Source organism: Ictalurus punctatus, chromosome 18, assembly GCF_001660625.3.
Source record: "Ictalurus punctatus breed USDA103 chromosome 18, Coco_2.0, whole genome shotgun sequence".
Taxonomy (NCBI): Eukaryota; Metazoa; Chordata; class Actinopteri; order Siluriformes; family Ictaluridae; genus Ictalurus; species Ictalurus punctatus.
This window is the reverse complement of record NC_030433.2, coordinates 12,258,899-12,274,412: the sequence shown is the minus strand read 5'-3', so window position 1 is coordinate 12,274,412 and position 15,514 is coordinate 12,258,899. Positions and strand designations below refer to the sequence as shown.

Below are 15,514 nucleotides of genomic sequence, written 5' to 3'. Positions count from 1 at the left end.
TTATGTAAAAGCAAGAGTTTGTCTAAACTACAGTGGACATTGAGATTCTGTAGCATATTTTATAGGTCCTTGTAGGTTATTTAATGGCCAAACACATCTATTCTATAAAGTACATTGAAACATTCCCCTTTCTGTTGTCTGGAGGGAGAATTTCTTCATTCCATTTCTCTCTCATGCATTGACACAAATCCCTTGTGAAAAGGATAATAATGTGCTAGCAAATTGGCCCACAATGAGCCTAGGAGCAGACAATGCAATGTCCAAGCTTTAAAACCAACATCTTGAAAAAGATTTCTCTAACTCGTGTTTCTCTAAGTGCTCATCATGTAGTATAACTCTGTGTTCTAGTCATCTGTTCCTAGTCCTATGAGCAATGTCATCCCTTTGTGAATGACTGGGTGATTGACAGAAACAAAAATGGGAATGTTTTGAGGATTTTAAAACAGACAGCGTTTGCAGATGTTTCGTGAACAGAGCTGTCATCCACCCCCAGCTCGCGGAGAAAAAAAAGCTGTCTCTAAGAGAACTTATAATATATATGTAAGTATATATATATATATATATATATATATATATATATATATATATATATATATATATATATATATATATATACACACACACACACACACACACACACACTATATATATATATATATATATATATATACACACACAGTATTTCACAAAAGTGAGTATACCCCTCACATTTTTGTAAATATTTGATTATATCTTTTAATGTGACAACACTGAAGAAATGACACTTTGCTACAATGTAAAGTAGTGAGTATGTTATACAGCAGGTATGTTAAATTTGGTGTCATCGCTCTCACACTCCCTCATACTGGAAGTTCAACATGGCACCTCATGGCAAAGAACTCTCTAAGGAGCTGAAAAAAAGAATTGTTGCTCTACATAAAGATGGCCTAGGCTATAAGAAGATTGCTAAGACCCTGACACTGAGGTTCAGCATGGTCGCCAAGATCATACAGTGGTTTATCAGGACAGGTTCCACTCAGAACAGGCCTCGCCATGGTCGACCAAAGAAGTTGAGTGCACGTGCTCAGCGTCATATCCAGAGGTTGTGTTTGGGAAATAGATGTATGAGTGCTGCCAGCATTGCTGCAGAGGTTGAAGGGGTGGGGGGTCAGCCTGTCAGTGCTCAGACCATACGCCGCACACTGCATCAAATTGGTCTGCATGGCTGTCGTCCCAGAAGGAAGCCTCTTCTAAAGATGATGCACAAGAAAGCCCGCAAGACAAGCAGACTAAGGACATGGATTACTGGAACCATGTCCTGTGGTCTGATGAGACCAAGATGAACTTATTTGGTTCAGATGGTGTCAAGCGTGTGTGTCGGCAACCAGGTGAGGAGTACAAAGACAGGTGTGTCTTGCCTATATTCAAGCATGGTGGTGGGAGTGTCATGGTCTGGGGCTGCATGAAAACTGCTGAGTTCATTGAGGGAACCATGAATGCCAACATGTACTGTGACATACTGAAGCAGAGCATGATCCCATCATGTATTCCAGCATGATAACGACCCCAAAACACACCTCCAAGACGACCACTGCCTTGCTAAAGAAGCTGTGGGTGAAGGTGATGGACTGGCCAAGCATGTCTCCAGACCTAAACCCTATTGAGCAACTGTGGGGCATCCTCAAACGGAAGGTGGGGGAGCACAAGGTCTCTAACATCCACCAGCTCTGTGATGTCATCATGGAGAAGTGGAAGAGGACTCCAGTGGCAACCTTTGAAGCTCTGGTGAACTCCATGCCCAAGAGAGTTAAGGCAGTGCAGGAAAATAATGGTGGCCACACAAAATATTGACACTTTGGGCCCAATTCGGACTTTTCACTTAGGTGTGTACTCACTTTTGTTGCCAGCGGTTTAGACATTAATGGCTGTGTGTTGAGTTATTTTGAGGGGACAGCAAATTTAACACACCCGCTCCCCATTCACACCTGATACCTTGTAACACTAACAAGTCACATGACACCAGGGAGGGAAAATGGCTTATTGGGCCCAATTTGGACATTTTCACTTAGGGGTGGTTTAGACATTAATGGCTGTGTGTTGAGTTATTTTGAGGGGACGGCAAATTTACACTGTTATACAAGCTGTACACTCACTACTTTACATTGTAGCAAAGTGTCATTTCTTCAAGTTTGTCACATGAAAAGATATAATTAAATATTTACAAAAATGTGAGGGGTGTACTCACTTTTGTGAGATACTGTATATAGCGACTGTGAGTGAGGCTGAATCCTAATCATCTACAGTGCTGTATGGATTTTTCTTCAAGCATTCTAGATATTATTTGTTGTTATTATTCATCCTGTACAGTAGTACTGTTAGAGGAATTTGTATCATTCTGATTGAACAGGCTTTTGTAACACTCACACACACACGAATCCTTCTTAATGCAATGCGACATTCAGTCGGTTATATGAAGGGAAGAGTATAAACTTAAATAATGTATGAACATATACCATTTTCACAATTTAAGATTATTTGACGATTTGGAATTCTGACATGCCCAAATATTGTTGACTGGTGTGTGTGTGTGTGTGTGTGTGTGCGCGCACGCACATTTTTGAGCAGCCAGAATGAATTATTGGTATGAGATTGCAGTAATCTTCATAGTCATAGTCTTCTTAGATTTTTAAAGGCAAAGCCAAGATATCAGGTTGTGTGCTGAAGTAGAGTATATGCTATTTTGCATTTGCCACACAGAAAGCCGATGTAGCCGTGGCTCCTCTCACGATCACCCTGGTTCGAGAGGAGGTCATCGACTTCTCCAAGCCCTTCATGAGCTTGGGCATCTCTATCATGATCAAGAAGCCCACCAAATCCAAGCCAGGCGTCTTCTCCTTCCTGGACCCGCTGGCATACGAGATCTGGATGTGTATAGTGTTTGCGTACATCGGTGTCAGCGTGGTCCTATTCCTGGTGAGCCGTTTCAGTCCGTACGAGTGGCACAGTGACGACTCAGAGGACAGCGGTGAGCATCTGAGCCAGAACCGGACACCGTCCCCGGAAGCCGGACAATCGCAGTTGCAGGATCAGCATGGCCAGAGTCCAAGCCAGCAAGACAAGCAGGAGAAACCACCTGAACACTCCAACGAGTTCGGCATTTTTAATAGTCTGTGGTTCTCTCTGGGTGCCTTCATGCAGCAAGGCTGCGATATTTCACCCAGGTATGTTTTTGGATTTCTATGACTAAGATGGGAATGATACTTATGAAAGCAATGAAGACAGTCAAACTCAATAAGAAATAAAAAAAATTGCACAGTTACCCAAGATAAAACACAATAACGCCAAGGTAATAATTTTAAAGTCGCAAACCATCAGTAAATCCAACTCAATTTAAATGAAAAAGGGAAACACCAGTAAAACAACTGAAACTAACAGAAAAGCCAGATAGCATAATAAGGGAAAACCGGGATGCTGGAGCAGTAATAGAGAAAGTAATGAAAGATTTATGAATCACCAGCCGAGACAATATTCCAAATTTGGAGCTTGAGAAGCATCTGGGGACGAGAGAGCTTTGAGGATTTTTACAAATATTTAGAAAATTTCTGGCTACATATGTAAAACAAAAAAACAAAAAAATAAACTTTTGTATTGAATTAAACTTTGGATTCCACTAAACCCTCAAACAAGTATGAGAATCTAGAATATTCTGTGGGAAAAACCTTGAGCAGTCAGAAGTGTTGGACAAGAAAACGTTAAAAAGTATTCATTTGATATTGGTTACCACACACACTAAGAATGTAATGTCAATAACTTTTTTTCTGTTAAAAATTGCAGATTCTTTATGAAAAGGTGTTTTTTGCAGCAAACCACAATTTTCACAATAGCAGTGAATGCGTCATTTGAAAGCAAACCTAGATATCCATCTACAGTTTGGATTGGATTAAGATTACTGAACATACAGTATATCTATGAAGTACTATTGCCAGACATACATGTGTACATGAGTAATTCAGATTTAAATCACAAAGCTGGAGATGTCTTTACCTTGTACACATGATCATCATGCTAAAAATTTTAACATCAGTAGGTACAGTAACATGACCATACATATTTTTGTAAATCACACAGCAGTGGTGGACATTCCCCAACGTAGGTTTGTCATGGATGTTATTTATTATTTATTAGAATGATATTAGTTAGCTATAAGCCCATATGTGTGCTAGGAACTCAATAATTGACCTAAAACCCTAAGAAGACATGACAGTATTATATGACAATATAGTCATATAATCATCTTTTATAAAAGATGAGTTTTATAAAGTTCCTTGGAGTGTGTTTACACTAAAGAAAAAGCTCAAAACCACTTTTCCAGCAGGATATCATAGAATCTTTACCATCAGGTCAATTTGGATGGATACTGTATGTATTAGTTGGATTTATTTCTAGCCAGGTTTTGTTTTATAGAAAGTTAAATCTTTTCATGTTTCCAAAAATTCTGGTATGACAGAATCCGGCTAGGACTAAAATCGCAGCGATACTCTGGTAATAATGACATTACTTCATACCGCCATGTAAAACAAATCCAATCCGAATAGGATTTATGCTATAGTGTGTTTTGTGTTTTTCTTTTAATGATGTGAATCCATGTCAAGGTTTGTGGTGAGGTGGCAGTTCTGACCCAATTCTGTATAACAGTGCATGTCTTGTTGCAGCTATGTATTCCCTTTTATTTTGCACTCTCTTGAACCGAAGCTGTCTCGTGCCTTCAGCTGAACTGACACTTGTCGTACTATTTTCTCTTGCCATTAGTCATTATGGGAAGCATTAGCGTGTTGTATGGCTGCTGCATTGCTCAATTGTCTGTTCTCTCCCCTCATTATACCGAGATGGTCTCAGAGCCTCTAGAAGTTCCAGGCTCCTCAACTGTCGTTTGACATTTAGATACAACATATATATATATATATATATATATATATATATATATATATATATATATATATATATATATATCTCCTTGGCTTGAGGGGAGAGCTGGCGCGACTCAAATTAGATTCCACTCTCAGTCAGGGACTTGGGCTGCCGTCGTTCTGCTCACTGTGTGAGATCAACAGCTGCAGATGTTTTCACTGTCCATCTCTGACTGGCTAATTAAGGTTGGACTCTGTGCCAACTAGAGGGTCCTTATGAAAATCTTCACAGAAGCCATTGATTTACTCTTATCGGGCAATTACACAGAGGAGCACATGGGGGATGATAGATTGTGCTCTGGCCCTGTGTGACCCACACAGACAGGTGTTACATCAGGTAAATCCGAGGGAATGAGAGAATATAGAGCGGGGTGATATGAATCATTTTCTCAGCACTTCAGGGATTTTTTATGGAAATCTCAGCACAAACTCTCTGTGGTGGTCTGAAAGGATGATTTGCAGTGCTGGTGCAGCTGGGTATGAATATACTAAATCAGGCTCTCTACATATTCTGCAAGTCTGTTGTGTTGTTTTTACAGTTCAAGCAATATAATGTTGTATGTATGGAGTCAACACTCTAGAGCCCTGATTTACTAAGATCCCAAATAAAGAGCACTAATTTGCATGTGTAATCAGATAAATTATGCGTGCTGAGGGTGATTTTACTAAGAATATTTGCATAAATTGCGTCTTGTGAAAAGAAGGGGAGGAAAAGGGCGGGGAAATTTGGTAGTGAAAAATTCACCTCTGAAGAAGTTAGAAGTCGTTTTCAGCAAGAGTGAAACTTAGCAAAACTGAAACTTCCCACACATGTGGTTGCATATCAGATATAGTGCAGAATAAAGGCTTGATATTAGCCATAAAACAATATGAAAGCGACATAAGGAACTGTAGACATGTTCTTAAAGTAATGGGCTACTTGCACAAACACTTCTTCATCATAACCAAAACATTTCGTCCGCTATAATGACTGTCTAAACCGCTGGCAACAAAAGTGAGTACACCCCTAAGTGAAAATGTCCAAATTGGTCCCAAAGTGTCAATATTTTGTGTGGCTACCATTATTTTCCAGCACTGCCTTAACCCTCTTGGGCATGGAGATCACCAGAGCTTCACAGGTTGCCACTAGAGTCCTCTTCCACTCCTCCACGATGACATCACAGAGCTGGTGGATGTTAGAGACCTTGTGCCCCTCCACCTTCCATTTGAGGATGCCCCAGAGATGCTCAATAGGGTAAAAGTCTGGAGACATGCTTGGCCAGTCCATCACCTTCACCCTCAGCTTCTTTAGCAAGGCAGAGGTCATCTTGGAGGTGTGTTTGGGGTCGTTATCATGCTGGAATACTGCATACTGATCATGCTCTGCTTCAGTATGTCACAGTACATGTTGGCATTCATGGTTCCCTCAATGAACTCAGCACTCATGCAGCCCCAGACCATGACACTCCCACCACCATGCTTGACTTGTACTCCTCACCTGGTTGCCGCCACACACGCTTGACACCATCTGAACCAAGTAAGTTTATCTTGGTCTCACCAGACCACAGAACATGGTTCCAGTAATCCATGTCCTTAGTCTGCTTGTCTTCAGCAAACTGTTTGCGGGCTTTCTTGTGCATCATCTTTAGAATAGGCTTCCTTCTGGGACGACAGCCATACAGACCAATTTGATGCAGTGTGTGGCATATGGTCTGAGCACTGACAGGCTGACCCCCCACCCCTTCAACCTCTGCAGCAATGCTGGCAGCACTCATACTTCTATTTCCCAAACACAACGTCTGGATATGACGCTGAGCACGTACACTCAACTTCTTTGGTCGACCATGGCGAGGCCTGTTCTGAGTGGAACCTGTCCTGTTAAACCGCTGTATGGTCTTGGCCACCGTGCTGCAGCTCAGTGTCAGGGTCTTGGCAATCGTCTTATAGCCTAGGCCATCTTTATGTAGAGCAACAGTTCTTTTTTTCTCAGATCCTCAGAGAGTTCTATGACATGAGGTGCCATGTTGAACTTCCAGTGACCAGTATGAGGGAGTGTGAGAGTGATGACACCAAATTTAACACACCCGCTCCCCATTCACACCTGATACCTTGTAACACTAACAAGTCACATGACACCGGGGAGGGAAAATGGCTTATTGGGCCCAATTTGGACATTTTCACTTAGGGGTGGTTTAGACATTAATGCCTGTGTGTTGAGTTATTTTGAGGGGACAGCAAATTTACACTGTTACACAAGCTGTACACTCACTACTTTACATTGTAGCAAAGTGTCATTTCTTCAGTGATGTCACATGAAAAGATATAATGAAATATTTACAAAAATGTGAGGGGTGTACTCACTTTTGTGAGATACTGTACATAACCTAATATGAAAGTAAGACAATTTTAATCGTAATGAGCACCCAAGCTAACATTAGCCAAACGCTGACTTTATTGTAAGACTGAAAAAAAAAAACATTAGACATTACTGTCTCTCTGTGTCCTGAATTTAGCAGGATATTAATTAAAAGAACTAATATCAGGCCAATATGTGGTACGTGCTGTAGTGATCTAGATATGTGGTATGTACAAAAGCACAATAGAGTTAACACAGCTATCAGAATGAAAGTTAAACCTTTGAAATCTTATTTGTTTGAACGCCAGTCAAACTGCTTTATGGGTGAATGTAGGAAAGCGTTACCCAAAGTGAAAACAGATCAACATGTCAATGAAAGATGTTTAAACTTCAACTCATTCAATTCAACAGAATTTAATCATAAAATAAATCTTTGGAAACATTTGATTATACATATTGATATGCAAGTCAATCAGTGTGGGTTTTTTCTTTAAAGATGGCCATACTTGGGACATATCTGAGATCTCGTGGGAGTTGGTTCCAGTTTTGGGTAGTTTAGAAGCTAAATGCTTCCTCACCATGCCTCCTGTTATTTTTGTATTCTTCAAGTAGATACGAGATGGATTTTGGTTTCTAAGCAATTGGGTGTTTTATAGACAAGTAGCAACAAAAGCTTGTGCAACATAGATGTTTTTCTCTACTTGCAATTTACAGTTTTAAAATCATTTGGAACCGATAACCTCAAAAAGACAGGAAAACAAGCATTTCCACCATTTCATGTTTAAGGAGAGTAGGGATAGGTGTAATCATAGTTACCAGCTGTGCAGTCGGGAACTGCTTGCTGGCAGCGGCGATCTGGAAAACCCAAATGGATGATGGATTGTTAATTGATTCTGCAGTAATTTGTAGAAATCGGTACAAAAAATCATAACAGTACATTTTGCAATATAACCTTTTTATAAATTATTTGTCTAATGTCCACATGTTCGCCTCACACCTCCAAGGTTGGGGGTTCGAGTCCCTCCGACTGCCCTGAGTTTGCATGTTCTCCCCGTGCTGCGGGAGTTTCCTCCAGGTACTCCGGTTTCCTCCCCCAGTCCAGAGACATGCATAGTAGGCTGATTGGCATGTCCAATGTGTCCGTAGTGTATGAATGGGTGTGTGAATGTGATTTGGCCTGTGATGGACTACCACCCGGACAGGGTGTACCTCGCCTTGTGCCCGATGCTCCCTGGGATACGCTCCAGGTTCCTTGCGACCCTGAAGGAGAAGAGGTATAGCAAATGGATGGATGGATAAATTATTTGTCTAATGTCCAGATGAAGCACATTTACCTCACACCTCCAGGGTTTGGGGTTTGATTCCCGCCTCCGCCCTGTGCTCGCGGAGTTTGGATGTTCTCCCTGTGCTTCAGGTACTCCTGTTTCGTCCCCCAGGAATCTCTAAATTGTTCGTAGTATGTGAATGAGTATGTGAGTGTGTGTGATTGTGGCCTGTGATGGGTTGGTACCCTGTCCAGGGTGCCCCCTGCTTCGTACACAGAGTCCCCTGGTATAGGCTCCAGGCTCCTGGCAACCCTGTGTAGGATAAGCGGTACAGAAAATGGATGGATGTCCACATGACCAACATTTTCTCGGATGATTTGCTGCTCAAAGTGTTTAAACATGTCTGAGTACTGAGCGGCACAGGAGAGCAAAGAAGCAAAACAAAACCAGAGTATTTAATCACTTTCTAATTATCATCACCATTAACATTAATCATAAAGTGTTATATTTGAGATTTCATTGTAGATCTGTTTAATTTTATTCAGCCATTTTTGGCTGACAATGCCATTTCGTGGCATCCCTAATAAATATAGTTAACTGATGTTAACACCAAGCTGAATAGATTGATAGATCTTATTTCATTAATGAACGCAAAATAATCTCAGTTTACCTTTGCAGAACGCAAGGATGCTGTTAAAGTCTAGTCATGAGCATGTGAGATAGTGTAGGGCTTAAATATAAAGGGTTTATTACTTAGTCCACTGCTCTCCTATAACCAAAGACAGAATTAGGTGCAGCCGAAGGTTAAATGCGTGTTTTAGTTTATGATTTAAATATCTGACTCCATTTAATTAATTATCTGACTCCAATTAATAATAACTCTTAACTTATTTATCTGACTCCACAGAATAAGCTTCTAGTTAGTGCTAAGAAGTATAAACAGAGTTTTTATTAAAATGACATTCCTACGTCAGAGGCTTTTATATAGCTTCTTTATTAAACCATTATGTTATTAGCTGAGAGGTTTCTATCAATGTGCAAGCCTAGGCCTTTCCTATTTAACTTATCAGATGTTCTGTTTAAACTTGCAAGTATTAGCCTTTTCTTTTGGCTTGTCAGAGGTCGATTTTAAACATGTCAAATGTACTGTAACTTTAGCTTAGGAAACTATTTCTAGTAACCATACAAAACATATATATCATGCACTCTTAGTGCATCATACTCTTTCAGAAGAACCTCTGAATATTTAGAGATAGAATAGCAAATGAATTTATTACACAAATTTTACATAAAATAGAAACAAATATAACTTGATCAGTGTCACGGACATAGGATGGTTGATGGAAAAAGCATAATGTATTCTACCAGGCATACCCTCTTATACCCCTGAGCCTCTTTGAAATGTATAGTTACCAGGATACCAATGGGGAATGAAGCAATATTTTTATGGCAGGATGGACCCCCAGTTAATTAGTTCACCCTAAGGAACTATGTTAATTAAGTTCCTGAGAATGAGTCGATGGGAACAAAAGGCAAGATGCCTGCCATGCAAACCAGGGGGTGCCAGCATGTGTGTTTGTGTATGTGTGTGTGTGTGTGTGTGTGTGTGTGTGTGTGTGTGTTTGTGTGTGTGTGTGAAGAAAGAGCACATATCGCAACATATATTGTAAATGTTGTTTCCTAATACTATGTGATATTTATGATATCACCAGATCGTTCACCATGAAATATGGATAAAAAAGAGTGGGTGGGGCTTGCAGGCGATGTCACTCAGTATCGGAGACTTCAAAACACTTGTGTAAATCATTCCAGGATCCTATTTGGATTTACCCATCGTAACTTGTAATAGCATACTCTGATGTTAATTGTGGAGTGTCGACACAAAGTGCATAAATTAGAGTAAACATAACTGGATATCATAGGAGTGTAAAATCATGTCAAGACAATTAAATTGTTATTGTACAGGATAATATGGCAAACCATGATAAGATATTATAATTGTAATATGAAAAAGACTGTCATTGTTTAGTTTAAAATATCTAATATCTACACATCAGTATGAAACTTTGCAAATCTGTACCATCCATTTGAAATACAAAAGTGTTTGTCCTTGATAAATGTCAGGACTGCCATTCAAAGCGCTCACTGCTCGCAAAGTAATTCATGTCAGCTCATGCACACATGGGCCTTATCATGGCAAAGAAAGACCCTTTCCCCCTGTCTGCGTTACTTCAGTTAGCCTGTCTGATTTTCTGAGCAGCTGTTTAATCTGATAAGGCACATGAATGGATTTCTTCTCTTTGCACTGATAAAGGTATAATGGTAAAAGGAAAAAAAAAAGCTTTTGCTCCTCCTACCTGTCCTTTTCTGAGACAGACCGCAAATGGCGCAGCGACAACGGCAATAAGGGCCATTTTGTCTCGAAGCTGCTATAACACAAGGTTGTGAGAAGGTGGCAGAGTTGATTAGCTGGCGAGTGCTAAGGCTTTGGCAGAGATCTGTTGTAGCACAGCAGAGCGGACTGGCACAGTTCTGCTAGTACGACACTGCTGCAGATGGAGATGTATTATATTGGTGACTTCAACGAGATTGTTCCACATCCCTTTTCTGTTGTTGTTCATGCTTCAGGATTTTATTTGGCTTATCTGCTACATGCTGACATTGTCACATGCGCTGTTGTCGTCTTCGTCAGTGCACACCACAGAACACTTTACGAGACAGCAGGTGTCTCTGCACACAGGCGTGTGGAAATATGGCTTCCTGTAAATGGCTGGAGCCTGTGTTGACATGCCTTCAATTCAGTAGCCTCTCCAGATGTGCATTCTTGCTTGCAGCTCACATGGGCTGATATTAGATTATGCAAATGGACTAAGCCTGATGTTAATGGTTTCAGCACTAAACAAAACGGTTCGCACCGATTTAAATGTCAGAGTTGCACGCTGATACACAAGGAACCATTGTGACGGAGAAGGTCTCGATTTATATGATTTATTGATTCTGACTAAAGACAATACCGGGAAATTTATGGTAATGTGTGCATACATTACATCATTAATCTAGATTACTCTGACATTTTCACATGGTGAAGCATTACGTGGGCATTATCATAACAGTGCAGTGTGCAATAATGTGTGCAGCAGCACCATCAGAGTGAACTCCACTCAAATAGAATTTTATCTATTTTTTTAATCACATTAACCTACTCAAAGGCAAAGCATACCCCATGTTCTACTTTCAGTTGCCTAAGCTTCATATATGTAAATATGCCTGTGCTAAACCTTGTGGCTAAATGACCCATTTTAACATTACCTTTTGTTGTTCTTTAAGTCAGTATAATCTCTTGGGCTTATATTGTACTACATAGGGTCTCCATCCATCCATCCATCCCATTCATCCATTTTCCGTACCGTTTATCCTACACAGGGTCATGGGGAGCCTGGAGCCTATCTCAGAGAACTCGGGGCACAAGGTGGGGGACACCGTGGACGGGGTGCAAACCCATCACAGGGGCACAATGTCACACACATTCGCACTTTCATTCATACATGGGCAATTTAGAAATGAAAATCAGCCATCAACACGTTTTTGGACTGGAGTTTCAAGAAATACAGTTGAAAAGTGTATCAGGAAAAGTGAATTTAGTGTAATGTAAATACTCATTTAAGATAGGTGAAGCATGGAGGGGCCATGGTTTGCATGTTCTCCCTATGCTTCTGAGGTTTCCTCCGGATGCTCTGGTCTCCTCCCCCAGTCCAAAGACATGCAATGTAGGCTGATTGGCATTTCCAAATTTTCCATAGTGTGTGAATGTGTGTGTGAATGTGCCTTGCAATGGGTTGCAACCCCGTCCAGGGTGCCCCCCACATTGTGCCCCTGGAATAGGTTCTAGGCTCCCTGTGACCCTATGTAGGTTAAGCGGTATGGAAGATGGAAGAATGGATGGATGGATTCAGCATGGTCTTTAAGATTGACTTACATACATTACCTTTATTTTACAGAATAAATGATACATACTTAATTGTTGAAGGTTCCATCTGAGAACTGTCAAAGAGCCACTACTCCATCCTTTGAGCAAGGCCTGTAACCCTTAAATTCTAAGCTCATGCTTTTTGTCTTGAATAGAAGTGTCTATCAAAATGAATAAATGAATGGCGCTGGAAGAAAAGAGGATCCTCTCAGCCTTGAGCCTTCAGATCATGTCATTTCAAGGACAGTTCTGTGTAAAATAGAAAAGCCATTACCTGAATAAGAATTGATCCTTAAAGCTGTGCCTACAAGGATAGGAATATCTGAAAGACTTGACCTTGTGGGGGCGTTTCGCTGGTTCCAGTGAGGACATTTAAAAAAATTAAATACATAAATAAATAAATTGTTTCCAGCTATATCTAAGGTAAGGTTAACATTAGAATGAGGTGTAGGCATAGTGTGTGTGTGTGTGTGTGTGTGTGTGTGTGTGTGTGTGTATCTGTGTGTGTGTGTGTGTGTGTGTGTGTGTGTGTGTGTGTGTGTGTGTGTGTGTGTTTTGTAATCCTTAGGACGTGTTACACACAGTGCATGTTTGTGTGTGTGTACGTTTTGTAGGCTTGTTACGCCCCACCACATAAACACGCTGTTGATTCAGTTCTGCATCACATACGCTTACGTATTAAAAAAATATTCACACCCTGTTTACACACCACTGTTCACACGTACACATTATCATCATGCACACAAGCATAAACACACGCACACTCACACACACACACACACACACACACACACACACACACACACACAGCAGCCTAGGGCTTTTCTCATTGCAGAGGTGACCCCATGTTCAGCGCTGTTAAACACGGCCGGCTCTCCAGAGAAGACAGCCTGTCACAGAACTTGATGCGTTTGCTTTCACGATGTCCATAATGGTAAAGACACCACTGAGAGTCTGAAGTACATGAGGTGAATATGAGCTGAAAGGGTGAAGTACTGTATCTCCATGGAGTTTGTATATCTTATTGAAAACTTAAAAGCTTTTGGGCTTGGAGTATCAAAGTGACCCATATTCTGAGGATTAGTTACTCCATTAATTAATTGCTGTGATTCATTAGAGGGTTTAAGTGGTGAGATATGCTGAGTTTAACTGAGCTTTGGGAGCACTGACACGTTGTAATGTATGTGTCAGATATATCAGATGGTGAAGACCCTGTCAAAATTATTTTCCTAGATTCCTACTACAAAAGAGAGAACGATGTTGCCCTTAATTTGGGGGAAATTTTTATGCATCCACCACTGAGTGGGTTCATCCCAGTGGATTTGTGTATCCAGCTGTGAGGAACGAGTGGTTGAATGATTGACTTGATATGGAATTATCATTGTAGCCAGCAGACGAACTGATTCAATTTTCTAATTGATCCAAACTGGGTCAAGGTCACAACAAGGTCAAATGTCTGAAATCATTTTGCCTCAATAGCTTCCTTCATGTTTGCAGTATATTTGAAGGGTATTTCTGGCACACATATTAGTACAACTTTCAGCATACAAATATTTACACAATACAGATACCTTCAATGTTGGAATCACATTGTGAACATACTGTATTTACTGTACATGGATTGGGGTTAACTTGGAGACACGATGCCACAATTTTAGCCAAATCAAACCTCTATATGTAACCCACACGGCACTCTCTTATATGGATTTTTCACAGAGAATAACATTAGACAAAAGCTAGCATAAAGCTAGTCCAAATGAAAACCTTAAACTAAAATACAATGGTAGGTCAGGGGTTTGAATCCCGCCTCCACTCTGTGTGCACATGTCCACATGCTTCAGGGGTTTCCTCTGTGTACTCCAGGTTTCCTCCCCCAGTCCAAAGACATGCATTGCAGGATGAGCGACATCTCTAAATTGTCCATAATGTGTGTGCGATGGGATGGCAACCCGTCCAGGATGTCCCCTGGAATAGCCTCCAGGCTTCTCTGTGACCCTGTGTAGGATAAGTGGTACAGAAAATGGATGTATGGATAATGGTAGGTGCTTAGGCTTTAGATGTCATCAGGATTTCTTTTATTTTTTCATTTGTATTGAAGTCCTTGAAAAATCCACCTCAGTAAAATCCACCCTCTGAATGTTTTTGTAAACCTAAATATTTATTCATAGCTTTGAATTTTTTACATTTCAGGTGAACCTGTTCATAAATCCAGACATGTACGTGGATCAGGCACCTTAAAAGTACTAATAATAAATTCAGTTTAATGAATGATCATTCTTTATGTGTTTGTGGGGATTTTCATGGATCTGGCAGTTTTCATTCCTTAAAGAAGTAAGCACAAGTGATGGTGCAGAACAAGATGCTGTTTTTGAAACTTGTTGGTCTGTCACTCAGAGAAATTCAACCCTTTATCTTATATGTGCGTTCTTGGATTTTAAGGAGTCTGAACAGTCACGGATGAGCGAAGCAAATCTGTAAGATTTACAGAGACTGTAAGATACATGACTGCTTTGTGGAATAATTAAGCTAAGAAGGGGTTTTTTTCCATTTATATCAATATTCATGTTATGTTTGTGTTATGTTGTTTAATGTGTCTAATATAGGCTACTTTGTTAATTGTGAGGTTGGTCACATCTTGTGAACAGTCACCATACCTATGCTATTAGCCCTATATGATGGCATTCAACAGTATTACATGAAGCATTTGAAACACTTTTGTGTCTATATGTTACGGGACCTTTTCCCTCCCTGTCCACTCGGTGGATCACCTCTCACTTGGTGTTTTACAAATACGTGGGACTGGATCAGAGGTATACTACGACATTACATAACGCAACCATGAATATTAGCCAAATGCTTACATCAGCTCCATACTTTACCTCAAGGACAGAAATTCAAAAATTACTTCTTTCTCGCTTAGCCTGTTTTTCACCCCATGAGCAACCATGAGCAAAACTGCATCCAGCTAGCACTTCTATCATTTTACATTTACACTTACAAA

The 15,514-nt window shown here is 40.4% G+C and overlaps 1 protein-coding gene across 4 annotated transcripts in view; it reads left to right on the top strand.

The window, feature by feature from the left end:
• Positions 1-15,514, top strand: part of gria1b (glutamate receptor, ionotropic, AMPA 1b) — a 100,284-nt gene that overhangs the window by 57,113 nt on the left and 27,657 nt on the right. For all 4 annotated transcript variants that reach the window (XM_017493447.3, XM_017493448.3, XM_017493450.3 and 1 more), the window contains exon 11: positions 2,737-3,200. In XM_017493447.3, the coding sequence (XP_017348936.1) occupies positions 2,737-3,200 (464 nt within the window). The remainder of the gene's footprint in view (positions 1-2,736; positions 3,201-15,514) is intronic.